The 15,489-nt window shown below is 39.4% G+C and overlaps 1 protein-coding gene across 1 annotated transcript; it reads left to right on the top strand.

The window, feature by feature from the left end:
• The first annotated feature begins 11,806 nt into the window (after window positions 1–11,806).
• Window positions 11,807–14,051, top strand: LOC134608432 (hemoglobin subunit beta-2-like). The gene is made up of 3 exons (XM_063451232.1): window positions 11,807–11,966; window positions 12,685–12,907; window positions 13,895–14,051. The coding sequence occupies exons 1-3, from the start codon at window positions 11,875–11,877 to the stop codon at window positions 14,024–14,026; spliced, it is 447 nt and encodes a 148-aa protein (XP_063307302.1). The 5' UTR covers window positions 11,807–11,874; the 3' UTR covers window positions 14,027–14,051.
• Window positions 14,052–15,489: the final 1,438 nt, after the last annotated feature.

The raw sequence follows: 15,489 nt of genomic DNA on the forward strand, positions 1-15,489 counted from the left end.
CAGTCCGGGCCCCCCAGGGCCGCCGGGCCCGTGACAACTGTCACGGTTGTCACCCCCTGATGGCGGCCCTGTATCCCTTATACTTCTCACTGGATGCTGTTCCACTTTATACTCAGCATGTAAGAGAAAAATATGAAAAGATCATAGAACAGATCTGTATAGATTAACTGGCACATCTTAAAATGTATATATAATTACTAAATCAGCTGGATATGAAACAATTTATTACCAGCTTATCACCAGTATATAACAATATCAAATATAAAACAAATAAAAATGAATATAAAAACACAAGTGTAAAGCAAGTCACTGCTTAGTTAACAAACATGAAGCAGGTCATTGCTTAATATGCAAACACAAAGCAGATCACTGCTGGATACATAAGATATAAAACAGATTACTGCTTACTAGATGGAATGGTGGGTAAACGGTATATGTTCCCTTTACCCACAAACAGGCTTTCCCACACTGGGAGATGTCTCCTTCGTTAAGGGGTCAGTGGAAATCCTTTTGATGCCGTCCGGGTAGCATGCGAGTAGTCAGCTGCTGCTCTTTTCAAAACACCCGGCTTGCTCGTAGGCTCCGCCCCCTTTCTTAACGTGCTTCCGTGTCTACGCGTTTCTCCGTTCACAGACGGCTTCGTCAGGACGTAATGTGCTAAATTACTCCTCACTCTCAAAGGTTTTTAGATAGCAAGTCCAGCATATAATTGGTGCATTCTAGCCTATTTCATTTGCATATGTGGGACGTCCAGAGAGCGTCCGGATGGGTAAGCTCGTTGTTTAAACAATCGATGCCTGCTATACCTTCATTCAGAAAGGGCATCCCACATTTGCACCAGCAGTATACATACTTATTCACAAATATAAACATAAAAATACAAAATACAGAATCAATTATATTGTAAGAAAAATACATTTAACCAATAAAATACGTACAAATTGCAGCTGAATCAACATGCATTTCCTTTTGAATGCCTAATTAATAAAATATACAGAAAAAAGAGAGAGAACATGTGTTAATATAGATCCTTCTTATTCTTAACCATATACACACACGTCTTATAATGCATCACCCTCTTAACTGTGATAAGTAACATTTAAAGTGACATAGTGATAGTATCATTTTTAAAGTGCAATTGTTTAGAAACAGAAACAAAACCTGAGTGGATATCTGAACCATACTCATGATATTCAAGGGATATAACTCCCAAAAAAATAAAAAGAAAAATAAAAAAGAAAGAAAATAAAATTAAAATAAAAATTAAAAAATTATAAAAAAACGAATCAAATTGCCCCCCCTCCAGTCCTTATTAACCTGTTGGATCCCCATGAAGTTTAAAAGGGAGGGATCAGAATTATGGAACTCCTCAAAATGTAGGGAAACTTGATGCAATTGATATTTTCTCTTAATATTATTTGTGTTCGGAACATTCTCATATGATATAGAGTAAGATGGTTGTAGCGATGTAGCTTTAGGAATAATCGGTTGAGGTGTGCCGAAACCGACGTATGCTGTAGGCCGGTAAAAAGTGGGCTTACATAGAGGAAATATGAACAATGGGAGTGGAGGGTGGGGCTATTCGTCTGACCCACAAAGATAAGTAGGGAAAGGGGGGAGTCCCTTTTGTAGGTCTATAGCCCCTTCCACAACTTCAGGCCATGCATTCCAATTTGTGTTCGGGGCATTCTCATATGATATAGAATAAGATGGTTGTAGCGATGTAGCTTTAGGAATCATCGGTTTAGATGTGCCGAAACCGACGTATGCTGTAGGCCGGTAAAAAGTGGCCAAAAAGAGAAATATTAATGCAAAACATTATACAGGATCATAGTGCATTTGTTAACCATCAGGTAGACATTTTAATGAAAGCTTCCTAATTCCTGAATCGGCTGTGGTATGTAAGTCGCATAAGCCTATGATTCCGAGCGGCCCCGTGTCTTTAACGTGTGCGGGGATATCTTGGCTATATAGTGCATGAACTTACCTGTGGTAAGGACAGTATTGTACAGTGACAGTAATGGTTCAGTGGTGCGTATGGTGGCGTGCCCAAGAACGTAACCAGTACCTTAACCGGGCACCCAGCATTGCTTCTAAGATAGTAGGTTATATGCACTGGTTCGCACATATGACTCGTCTTAGTTTTAGGAAGGGACCGGACATAGTGGTTTGTGTGTTTTAGAACAATAAGAGGTCAACAGGCACTCTTGTTTATGATGTTTGCAGCGGATAGTGAGTTATACCTTGAGAAATCAGTTAAAGGCTAGATAGGTAGTAGTTTTGATGACTGCATTGGTGCATGGTTCGGAAGGTGCATGGTTCAGAAGTTGCATGGTCGAGTGGTTCTGATATGGTTTGAACATTGTATGTCTATGGCCAGTATTTAGTTGTAGCGGGATTTTCCGCTTGGCTATGTCTCTAAGTAAGGTATGGATGGGGTAGGAGGATAGGAACCTTTGTTGTTTGGAAAGGAGAAATACGTATAGTGTTGAATGTCCGTGAGATAAAGTTTAACCGTGTTGTGCGAGAATTTTTAATTTAAGGTGGCAAAAAGAAGTGAATGCCATAAATGGTGAAACCTCAAACCAGCTATCTAAGTCATGGTCCAACATGAAACGTATTATATAAGTGGAAACCCTGTAGCAAGCGTGTTGAGTGCTGGTGGAGAAGGCCAGTTTAGTCAGTGCCCGGCTATGTTGGCGAGGTTCATGTAATCCATGACCTTGACCATAAATGACCCCCTAACATGGCGGCTGTCACGTCAGCTGCCACAGTAGTTTTACCATTACGTGTGGTTAGGTCTGACGTGGCTTGGTTGTCTAGGGACAGCCCCTGATCATCATGCGGGAGTGTGGAAAAAGCAAAGTGGTCTGAGATGAAAGCGCAGCCTGCGGTATGATGCGCATGGCAAATTTTAAGGAACCTGGCAGGGATTGAAGTTCCATGCGGTTGCGAGTACCAAGCAGGAGTTGGTAATTGGTGTTGTTGCGACATTTCCTATTTCTCACGTGGTTACTTGTTGGCAAGGATGCAAAGTCAAGTTGTATGCCCAGGAATGTAACAATAGTGTCTGGGTCTTCTGTGACCTTAGGGAATACTGTGCCCCCCAAGTGTTCAGACATACTAATGGCTTCCTTGAAGCTTCTAGAGGGAAAGGCGTTCCCGTTGACCAACAAGAAATCATCTCGGGAGTGTATGACTGTGGGGCATCTGGATATGTTTAACCACAAACAGCAAATAGTTCTAAGAATATATTTATGATTGTGGCTTCTCTTATCCCGAAAGTTAAGCAGGAGAAGAAATATATGACTGCTGCCCATAAATGCCCTGTAAGTGCCAGTGTAGGGTGGATGATGGCAGTCTGAAATGCGTTGTGATATCAGTTTTACTTAACCAGGCTTCCCCCGCTGCTTGAGTGATAGCTGTAATGGTATGAACAATGGTGGCATACTGTAATAAAAGACTCCTCGGAAGGGTATGAGGGAGTTGAGACTTGGGGTAGCCGAGGAGTGAGGTGCAGATAAGTCTATGATCAGTTACAGTGTGCGGGAAGATTCCCTGTGACAATCCCAATGGGATTGCGCCACGCGGTAAATGGTGTAGATCGGAGAGGCCCAGGTAGAAATCTTTCTGCCATTCTTGGGCCATGAGTGTATTGCTAGCTGTTGGATGCTGCTGTGATGACTGCAAGTTAGGGCATTCTAGGTTTCCCCAAAAGTATATGGCAATACCTGTCCGGAAGGTCTTTAAAATCGGAGATTAGGAAATCAACTAAATGTCTGGAAGGGTGATGAGTTAGAAACTACTGGAAATGCATAATGTTTACAGACGTGAAGTAATGTTCAGGGTACATTTATTGGGACACATGGTTTTCATGTGCCCTGACGTATTGGGAACATATCTGCCACAGTCTGCATGCACTGAAACTACTTGTGCCAACATGGAAATTGTTTCAAATCTGGGATTTGCCAAAGAGAATGAGATGACCCAATTTGTCTCTGGTAGTTCTGAGGTGCTAGAGCTTGGAGCCTGAAACGTGATCGTCCGCTGTGTTGGGACAAAATTGTCGTGTGGGACTAGCAACATCCTCTCCAAGTGAAAGATGAAGATAGCCATTATTATATGAACCCACAGTGTGCTAGTACTGGCTTGCTAGCTAAAGCCGCATGGCAAAACAATTAATCCTTTGTTTTGTGACAGGTGAGGCCCTGCTAGTTGCCAAGTGGCTTGAGAGGCTCTATCTATGCAATTGCGCGAGGGAACTTTGTGGCCACCAACGTAATGGCAGGATGTTGGCCTCTCGGTGACTGTAACCAGAAAAAAGGGGAGAGGAGTGACAGGTGAGGCCCTCTCTATATACCATGCGAGGCGGCTAGCTCACGAGTGGCCCGATGGGTGTTTGCCTCCGAGCGTTGAGGCGGGGTGTTGGCCTCGCGGGACCACTATACGACAGGCGTAGATGCCAAGAAAGGAGAATACCTATTGGAAACCTATAGTCCCTAATTGCCAGTACGCTAAGGATGTATCCAGGGGAAAACAGAAAATGTATGTAAATACCACATAACCTGGTAGTATGATTAGATACCTTTACTGTTCGTAAGGGTTATTAATACCTGTATCCCGGACGGGTAAAACAATGTATGAAAATTGAATATAGACATTTGAAAGCGTATACCCATATGTGTGTTATGCACGTTTAATAGAGCAAAGTGCTCCGTCCCAATGTTTATTGTATGCTTGTTAATGCCCCTGTTTGAAGGAAATTAACTTGTTGGAGTGTTATATCATCTGTGATATGGAATACAACTGTACCCGGAAACATGAGTGAAGTGAACCATGACTGGCTGCTGAATAACCTAATGTGTGAAAGTACGTAATTGGAAGGACTTATATTTTAAGCGTGCCTCCATGCAAATATTCCGTAGGAGTCAGTATAAAAGCGAAAATGCTGTAGTTAGTTTGTTTGCTTATGAAGTGAAATAAAGTCTGAGAAGCCTGTAGTATACCGATTGACCAGTAGGGGTCAGCATGTAGGCGAAAATGCAGTGGTTTATTGGTTTGTACATAAAAATGCAATAATATCTGAGAAGCCTGTAGTACACCGAATGACCGGTAGGGGGTCACTGTGTAGGCGCAAATGCAGTGGTTCGTTTGTTTGTACATGAAATGCAATAATGTCTGAGAAGCCTGTAGTACACCGAATGACCTGTAGGGGTCAGTGTGTAGGCACGAATGCAGTGGTTCATTGGTTTGTACATGAAATGCAATAATATCTGAGAAGCCTGTAGTACACCGAATGACCGGTAGGGGTCAGTGTGTAGGCTCAAATGCAGTGGTTCGTTGGTTTGTACATGAAATGCAATAATGTCTGAGAAGCCTGTAGTACACCAAATGACCGGTAGGGGTCAGTGTGTAGGTGAAAATTTAGTGGTTTATACATGAAAATACAAACAACGTCTAAGAAGCCTGTAGTACACCGAAATGACTGGCAGGGGTTAGTGTGTAGGTGAAAATGCAGTAGTTCTTTGGTTTGTACATGAACTGCAATAATGTCTGAGAAGCCTGTGGTACACTGAATGACCGGTAGGGATCAGTGTGTAGGCGCAAATGCAGTGGTTCATTGGTTTGTACCTGAAATGCAATAATGTCTGAGAAGCCTGTAGTACACCGAATGGCTGGTAGGGGTCAGTGTGTAGGTGAAAATGCAGTGGTTTATTGGTTTGTACATGAAAATTCAAACAACATCTAAGAAGCCTGTAGTACACCGAAATGACCGATAGGGGTCCGTGTGTAGGCGAAAATGCAGTAGTTAGTTGGTTTGTACATGAAATGCAATAATGTCTGAGAAGCCTATAGTACACCGAATGACCGGTAGGGGTGAGTGTGTAGGCGAAAATGCAGTGGTTTGTTGGTTTGTACATGAAAATGAAAAACGTCTAAGAAGCCTGTAGTACACCAAATGATCGATAGGGGTCAGTGTGTAGGTGAAAATGCAGTGGTTTGTTGGTTTGTACATGAAATGCAATAATGTCTGAGAAACCTGTAGTATACCGAATGACCGGTAGGGGTCAGTGTGTAGGCGAAAATGCAGTGGTTCGTTGGTTTGTACATGAAATGCAATAATGTCTGAGAAGCCTGTAGTATACCGAATGACCGGTAGGGATCAGTATGTGGGCGAAAATGCAGTGGCTCGTTGGTTTGTACATGAAATGCGATAATGTCTAAGAAGCCTGTAGTACACCCAAAGACCAGTTGGGGACAGTGTGTAGGCAAAAAATTGTATTTCGTTTGTAGTTTTAACTGCACAGATGATTTTAACCCAACAGATTTTAAACAACAGATTTTACATGAACAGCTAGGTGAGTATTACGTAATGAAATAACCGTGCAAAACTAAAGGAAACCGTAAAGTTAGGACCCGTGCTGTGCTGAACGCCGTGGGAACTAATCCTGGCACGACAGGTGGGTCAACTTACGGTTTGAGAGTCCCCGAGGCACCAAATGTGATGCTGACTGGAAAGAAAGCCACTGGATTAACGGAAAGCCATGCAGCAGGATTCCTGGACACAGCTTGGAGTATGAGACCTCATGGAGCAAAGGTGAAATCAAAATGGCGTCTTGTATGACCTGGAAGTGCTATTCGTCTGACCCACAAAGGTAAGTAGGGAAAGGGGGGAGTCCCTTTTGTAGGTCTATAGCCCCTCCCACAACTTCAGGCCATGCCTTCCAATATGTGTGTTCACATATTCTCGTTCGTAGCTTTCTAGTTGTACGGCCTATATATCTTAAGCCACATGGGCACAATAGCATATAAATCACATTTTGTGTTTGACAAGTTATGAGCTCTTTTATCTTGTATATCTTCCCATTGACTGTAAAATCCTTAATGCACTGCTTTGCACTACCCGTGTTCCGACAGGCATTACAATAGCCACACCTAAAGAATCCACTTAGTTGATTAATGAAGTTGGATTTAATTTGATTTTTATTCGGAATATTGTCTGTTAGAATTCTTTTTACATTTTTCACCCCTCTATGTACTATTTTTGGAGTGGGGGGTAAGAATTTCGATAGAACTGGATCCCTTAATAGCCAATTCCAATGTTCAGAAATTATTTTTCTGACTTGATTGTTCTGAGACCCTGAAAACTGACAGATGAAAGGAACATCATTCTCTTGTTTCATATTTGTTTTCGGAGTCCTATAGTTCAACAAATTATCTCTATTTATATTCTGAGTATCCTCTACAGATTTACATAAAATATGATCGTGATAGCCTCTCTCCTTAAAGTCAGACAAAATACATTGGCTTCTCTATTACTCCAAGGAATTTCTATTTTATAAAAAAGAAATTCCTTGAAGTAATAGAGAAGGGATTTAAGGAAGAGGCTATAAATGAAAAGGAATATATACATACTGGCCTCAGTGTGGGCCGTGGGTTTGACATACTTGCTGTAATAGCTATGGTGCCAGGAGTGTCCTGGTGCCCCCTCAATAAAAGTAGTCAATCTGTTTGTTAATGGCGTGACAGTTACTAGTGACTTCCTCTATGAGAGTTAAAAGCTCTTAACTCAGGGCTTAACTCGTTGGCTGAGAGACATCAGCTAATGCACTCAGCCAATGAGCTGGGCCTGCACAGCAAGTCTTCTCCATACAGGAAGTGACTAGTGTACTGTGGACACCTGGTAGGAAGCAAATGGTTTGGTTACATACATTGAGGGGCCTCCTGACATCATACGCTCAGTAGAGCTCTGTAGAGGTTTTGATACATAAGTGTTGTTTAACCCCTTAAAGACACATGATATGTGTGACATGTCATGATTCCCTTTTATTCCAGAAGTTTGGTCCTTAAGGGGTTAAAAAAGGAACTGTCACTTCTCAAGATATTATGTTAACATATCTTTATATTCCACAAATCTGTATTTTGGATGTCTAAAGAATTATATTACATTTAAGATAGAAACATTTAAATACAGAAAGGGAATCAACACAGTAAAGGAGGAGACTATATTTAAAAGAACAAATACTATCACAACAAGAGGACATAGTCTTAAATAAGAGCGGCTAAGGTTTAAAAATAATATCAGGAAGTATTACTTTACTGAGAGGGTAGCGGATGCATGGAATAGCCTTCCAGCTGAAGTGGTAGAGGTTAACACAGTAAAGGAGTTTAAGCATGCGTGGGATAGGCATAAGGCTATCCTAACTATAAGATAAGGCCAGAGACTAATGCAAGTATTTAGAAAACTGGGCAGACTAGATGGCTGAATGGTTCTTATCTGCCGTCACATTCTATGTTTCCATATTAAATGTTAAAGTCCACACTCTGTATCCTCCGACTGGGCACCTTCATCTTAGTTCCCTGACAATCATTGTTATAACCTCCTGGATTCTTCATCCAATGAAAAGTAGAAATGAGATAATGTTTCTGCTTATTCTCCTCTCTTGCAATGGTTACCCAGGCTTTGCTTTGACTGAACTGAATTGTGATGTAAATTGTTATATCTTTAATATTAACTTAAAATAAAAAGGAATATCACATACAAAAGAGGTTAACAGGAGCTAAACATGCTTTTCAATAATTTACTCAATGGTGTAAATTCCAGGTAAGTTAGCGCTCCTCTTTCAAAGGACGCTCCAGGTTATATTTGATATTAATGTAAAGTATTGATAATGCATTGACAATCAACCCAATTTAATTGCAATATTCACAGTTCATTAAAAAAATACACGCTTTCACACGAAACATGAGGTTTATACAGATTTTCAGTGTCTTGCAATATCCTTGAAAAATGCAACAGGATACAAGTAAATTGCCAATAATCGTACATAACGAAAATACTTCACTCCTCAACCAAACAGCTAGTCCTGTGGATGCAAGAAATGAATGACGTCATGGTCCAGAATTGGCTGAGTAGGTTTGAATCAAATGGGTGGTACAGGATGTTGCTTGCAAGGCAGAGATAGTGGTTCTAGAAGCTGGAGATAGAAATATTGCTGTCTTAACATATGGGGGATGTAAAGGTGATAATAGAAAGAATGTGATAAAACGTGTCTGTTTAGCTCCGTATCATTATCTGATGCTCCCTGTTACTTAAAGATGCACTATAAGCACTGACAATTTACATGCCTATTGAAAGAGGTAGCCACACATGTTAGATACAATGTAGTAACATTTTTATTTCAGTAAAAAAAAAATTGTATTATTAAAATTATTATTATTACTATTCTTTACTTAATAAAAATACTACAATGGTTATTCATTAAATTAGAGTTCAAAGTGAATTTTATATTTAAGGTGAAAAAGCCGAACTGGAAAAAAGTCAGCTATGCTTTCAGTTCGGCTACTCTGGCCTTAAGTTTGAAATTCACATTAGATTCACTTTGAATTCTCATTTTAGGAAATAACCCTGTAATTAATTGTACCCACATTTCCACTTTTCCTGTAAAGTTTCTGTTTGTGTACAAGTGTGCGCACTATCCAAATTCCTATGCACATTTAAATAACTGAAGGTTATTTGGAATCACTACAATGGCCATTTAAGTGTAAGCTCACCTGCCACGTCACAGCAAAACCTCTTAGGTGGGTCCTACACTAACAAACCGGCGGCACGGACATGAGGCCGGCGGCTGTGATATCATTAAAAACAGCTGCAGGGCTCCCTCTCTATAGGGAGTTAGAGTTCTGCAGCCCCCAGGTGCCACGGCCCACCGGGAAATTTCCCGATATCCCGGTGGGCCAGTCCGGCCCTGCTAACAATTAACCTTGCTATTTTCAACTATAAAGTAAACTCTCTAATGAGACAGAGAAATTTATTTATCTAAACCCCTAAATACTTATTAACCTTTAATAGGGAACACATGCGATTCGTGGCATCAATGTAACATTGCTGTGTAATGCACAAAGCAGGTTAGGGTACACTTAAATGGCCATTGGAGTTATTTTTTATTTTTTTTAACTCCAGTTTTTAAATGTGCATAGGGATTTGGTATAGTGCACAAGTACATTTTTGTTGTTTTTGTATTGTATGTATTGAGGCCGATGCGTACTATAGTCATTGCTGCCGTCCAGGAGTAGTGGGAGTTTGAGTCAGGGCTTAATTTTGTATGTTCACATGAAAAGGTTTGGTTGGAAATTAAAAAATAATTGCAACGATTAAAACGTATTCAGGGTTATTTACTAACATGAGAATTCAAAGTGAATTTTTAATTTAAGGCTAGTTGAATGGAGAGCATGGCTGATGTCCTGTTTGGCTAGTTTGACGTTAAATTTTAAATGACTTTGCACACACCTTGAATTTTCACTTTGGTGAGTATAAATGGCCAAACTCGGATTAAAACCTGCAGCTGCTTGAAAAAGTTCTTATAAGTATAGTTGACCTGTGCAAATTGTTATTGAATGCATTGTAATTCTGACAATATATTAAGTAACCATTACAGTTTGAGAGAAAGTGCTTGGTAAACTCCCTCTTGGTCAGAGCATTCAGAGAATGAGTCAGAACATTGCGCCAGGTTAGCATGGCAACGCCCTGACTCAATCAATGAGCACTGGACAGGAAAACTATTTACGGTGGTCTGCACCTGCTACTCTCTCAGAAATGTGGCCAGAAGCCCACCGCAACCACCTGGTATTATACGCACTACTCTGCAGAAAGGTAAGCAGGGTAATTTTGTTTCTATTATAAGTATTACACACACTGTAGCCTCACACACTCAGACAACACCACATACATTTAAACTCTGCAAATCTCACACATAATTACACTCGGGCACATACAATCAAAACTCCGCAAACCCTACACACAATCACATTCACACTCATACTCAGTCATCTCCAAACACAATCATACTTAGACAAGTCCAAACACAGCCATACTCATTCGACTTCACACACACTCCTACTTAGCCAAGCCCCCACACATAATTAATATCAGCCAACCCCATACACATATACATATCACACAACCACACTTAGCCAAGCACCACCCACAGTCATTCTCATCCAATCATCAAGAGCCACTGCACACATCCCACTCAGGTGTATTGCTTGAGGGGAGTAAGGAGAGCCGATGAGGGGGGCTTTACTTTCCCCTAGGGTCCAGTGGTTCCTAGTTAAGCCCCTGTTGAGGGAAGTATGCAGAAGAAATCACTGAGAAAAATTACCTTTTTATTCACATTAAATGCTGCCCTTGGCATCTATACATGTCAATGCCAGGTCTACTTCATTTAGAGTTTTAACACTGACCCGTACTAAAATAATGGCAATAGTTTAATTTCAATGTTGCAACTCCAAGTACTTGATAGAGTAAAGAACTGGAAAAGTAAAAATTAAACAATGTGATACAACGCATTCACAGGAGTGACTGCGTTCCAATTGATCAATTTGATGAGTTGTTTATAAAAACAGGTATGGGTGGCATGAGAGTGATCACATATAAGTGGGTGAAATATTTCATAAAATTAGAAATGGGTTTTGGTATAAACTAGCAATAATGGGAAAGATGCAAATGGGCAACTCCTAATATGTGAAAAAGATTGCTTAGCTGGGCAAAGTAAATGGGAATTGTGTGTGTGTTTGGGATGGGGGGGTTAATTCTGTCGATGATAATTGGAGAAACTGTACTGTAGCGTAACAATAAGGAATCTGTCAATGAGAAGATGCAAAATAGCAAGGTCAGACCTATCCTCAAATATTTCTTCCTCTTATCAGTAACAGCAAGTTTGAGTTGGAGAAGAAAAAAGGATGACAGGGTGGTTTATCGTAGGCGTAACATGGTTGTTTTTCCTATAAAATCTGGTGGAGAAAGACTTGTCTCTCAGAGCCTTGTACTTCTTGTTTCTGAAGCCTGAACTACTCATCTCTCTAACAGCCACCATGGTTCAATGGACAGCCGAAGAGAAGGCGGCCATCGCCACCGTATGCAACAAAATTGATCTGGAACATGATGGTGGAGATGCCTTGGGAAGGTGAGAAAATAATGATTGTAAAGGTTTTTAAATGATTCATGTTCTGTTCATGTTTAAAGCAGAGACATGTATATCTTAGAGAATATTACTTTCAGTGTTTTAAGAGCAGGTGGCTAAATAATCTATTGGTTAAATTAATCTAAATACAATAATTATTGATGCTAAGAAGTTATTTCTGTAGGAATAAGTCAAACAATTACTGACATTTATGAATAGGACATGTTACATAAAAAACTAAACCTCGTAGAAATTAAGGCTTGACAGAAAAGACCTATAATCTAACCTTTTATCGGTAACGTGCTTTTTACTATAATACAAAACGTTCTGTAAAAACTTTTTAACACTGGTATAGTTATAGTAAAGGGACATTCTAAGCACCATAATCACTACAGTGTATGGTGCAAAGTCTTTTTGGATGCTTTCCATCCCCTATTTCCTTTTGTCAAACCATTTTTAAGAGCTTTGAATAAAATGACAAAAATGCTATTAATGCACAGAGAAATGTAACAAAGGGTCCTATTTTTGTCAAAAAACATTTGATAGAAAACATATGTAAGGCACACAAAAAATAATTTCACCATAACTACTGGAATATTACAATATGCTGCTGTACTGATTAGGTGCATGTAATGTCCCTTTAATAAAATGATGCCCGATCCATCCCACATTAAGATGTGCTTATTGTATTTTTTTTAAAAACATGTTTCTCTCTCACTAGGCTGCTCCTGGTCTACCCCTGGACCCAGAGGTATTTCAGTTCTTTCGGAGCCCTGTCCAACGAAAAAGCAATTTATGGAAATGCCAAAGTACAGGCCCACGGCAAGAAGGTCCTGGCAGCTCTTAACAAAGCAGCCCACCACTTGGATACCATTAAGGCCGATCTCCGCGACCTCAGTTACAGCCATGCCAACACACTTCATATAGATCCAGAGAACTTCAGAGTATGTATTTCACATAAAGATTATTTGGGTTCTTATGGTTACAGAATATCATTGTTACATATTTTCACTAAGAAATGCTGTTATGTTTAAGACACTTCTATCAGTTCATGTTTGAATATTTTGTGTTTAATATTAATTATGCAAAATAATTAGTTTACGGATACAATAGGAATGGCATAATGGTTAAACTGTAGACTCTACAGCAACTTTCATTAGAGTTCTATAATGGCCATGTGCTACATGTGGAGTAACACAATTCTAGATAAGGGAATTTCATTATACCTGAAATCTCTCCACCTTTTAAAAAATATCTGTCCCACAAGCAAGCTGAAATTGAATACATCTGAATGTTTTATTCTATGATACAACAGTTTAGCTGCTGGGTGGGCTCCAATGTTTTCAATTTTAATTATATACATGTATTATAAAATACAAGTTATTTGTCATATTAAGATTACAAAGATTAAAAATTAACAGCACAACTTGCCATATTTGAAAAATATGGGGTTTCAGAGCATTTGTTGTCAATATGTGCCCCTAAACTCAGATTGCCAAATTATTTTTGTGGAATTCAAAGGGAATTTCAAAATTAAGGCCAAAACAAGTGAAATATTAAAAAAATTATCCAAACGGGTTTGGGCTATTTTCGCCTTAAATTAGACATTCACTTAGATTTTCTAGCAATTTTCAATCCTGTTAGAATTGCTTTATGTTCTAGGGCTGCACTTAAAAAGTAATATGTAGAGGATCCTATGTTGCAGCAATAAAATTAGAGTAAAATTAATTATGAAACACCAAACTGTAGTTAATTGTAAGCCAATTGCAAAACCTAAGCTAAAGTACTGAATAATGAATTGACTTTTGTACTGCAACATTTTAATACTGCATTTTGAGGCTAAATAACATACAATGGAATAAATGTACAGCTTTCTATCCTGGACTTGATAAATAGATTCATTAATGCATTTTTTTCTGTCTTATTCGCAGCGTTTTGGTGAAGTGTTCGTGATTCTTCTGGCTGGAAAATTAGGATCCTCTTTCACTCCATCAGTCCAAGCCGCTTTCGATAAATTCTTTGCAGTTGTTGTTGATGCTCTGAGCCACGAATATCACAACTGATTTTACCCCTACCTATTATTGCATGTTTGCAAGAAAATATGTAATTATATTTGAAATAAAAACTTTTTTTCTTAGTCAGTTTGAAGCAACATTTCTTTCTTATTCTCTACATTAAGGCTGGTCAACAACTCTCCTTAACTTTATCCAGAACGTGTTAGAGCTACATTGCGAAAGTCATGGGATTAGCCAGGTTAATCCTTAATGTTAGAATTGATGAAGAAGTTCACATTTTAGGCCAAAGTAGCCGAACTGTAAGCATTGACGACTTTTTTTTTCAATTTGACTATTTTGGCCTTAAATTTAAAATTCAACTTAGAATTTTCACTTTAGTAAACAATTCTGTATGAGTGCAACAACCGCTCAAGAGCCGCAGGTTATCCCTGCTCTAAATATATGTTTCTTTTTACTAAACTCCTTATTGTCGTGAATTAAAATCCTAACTGCAAATTTGAGGCTAAAATAGCTAAGCTGAAAAAAAATCAAAGTCAGCTATAGCCACAGTTTGGCTATTTTAGTTTTAACATTGAAATTTGGGTTGTAATGTGCTACAGTTTAGGGGTTTAGTGAAAAACTCTAATATGTGCTGCTATTAGCATCTTTATCAAAACTATATGTTATAAATAGCTGGTTTGGAGGTAAGTTCATTGCTATCTTTGTGGAAGCAGCTGATTCGATTATGTTTTTAGTTTGGTGAGTTCAAACTAAATTTTAAAGTCCCTGCAATTCAAACTTTAAAATATGGTGCTCAAATATATGATATTGTAAACTAAATGCTGGGTCACCGTGTGTGTGTATGGGTCACTGTGTGTGTGTGTAGGGGGGGTCCTGGGTGTGTGTATCTGTCAGTGTGTATGTATATGTGTATCTGTGTCAGAATGTGTGTATCTGTTTGTCAGCATGGGTGTGTATCTGTGTATATCTCATTGTGTATGTGCATCTGTGTCAATATGTGAGTGTACCTGTGTCAGTATGTGTGTGTATCTGTATGTGGCAGTGTATGTGAATATGCCAATACATCCTGGCATTCAAAGGCCAACACAATACACACCACTACATTCAAATGGTAGCAGTACATACAAATACACTACTACATTCAAAAACACACATAGCCCATGCAAAAACATGCTAACATTCAAAGACTGCTCACAAATACGACCCTGCAAGGATGGGAAAATGGTAGATCTCCAGCTGGCAAAGTATTGTGAGAGTTGCACGATTGTTAAGGATCTACCTTTTAGCCATCCCTGCACTGGGGCCCTTTCTACATCAGTTCTGCCACTGGTGCAGATGCCAACTTTAATAATAGTGATGCCCAGGCATTTGCACTCTTTCCAGCAGAGACAATGACACATACTCAGAGCATAATGAACCATAAGGAGAATGATACTCCTTATACTGCATATAGTGTTGTATTGATTTGAACTGATAGAGGTAAGGAGCTCATGGAGTAAAATGAGTCTTGT

The sequence above is a fragment of the Pelobates fuscus genome, chromosome 4 (assembly GCF_036172605.1).
Source record: "Pelobates fuscus isolate aPelFus1 chromosome 4, aPelFus1.pri, whole genome shotgun sequence".
In the NCBI taxonomy this organism is placed as follows: Eukaryota; Metazoa; Chordata; class Amphibia; order Anura; family Pelobatidae; genus Pelobates; species Pelobates fuscus.

Bases quoted from the DNA above. Each gene is read 5' to 3' on its own strand.
- LOC134608432 (XM_063451232.1), top strand. From the start codon at position 11,875: ATGGTTCAATGGACAGCCGAAGAGAAGGCGGCCATCGCCACCGTATGC. The intron at 11,967-12,684 runs GTGAGAAAATAA...CTCTCTCACTAG, and splicing joins GGTGGAGATGCCTTGGGAAG to GCTGCTCCTGGTCTACCCCT. The intron at 12,908-13,894 runs GTATGTATTTCA...TCTTATTCGCAG, and splicing joins TAGATCCAGAGAACTTCAGA to CGTTTTGGTGAAGTGTTCGT.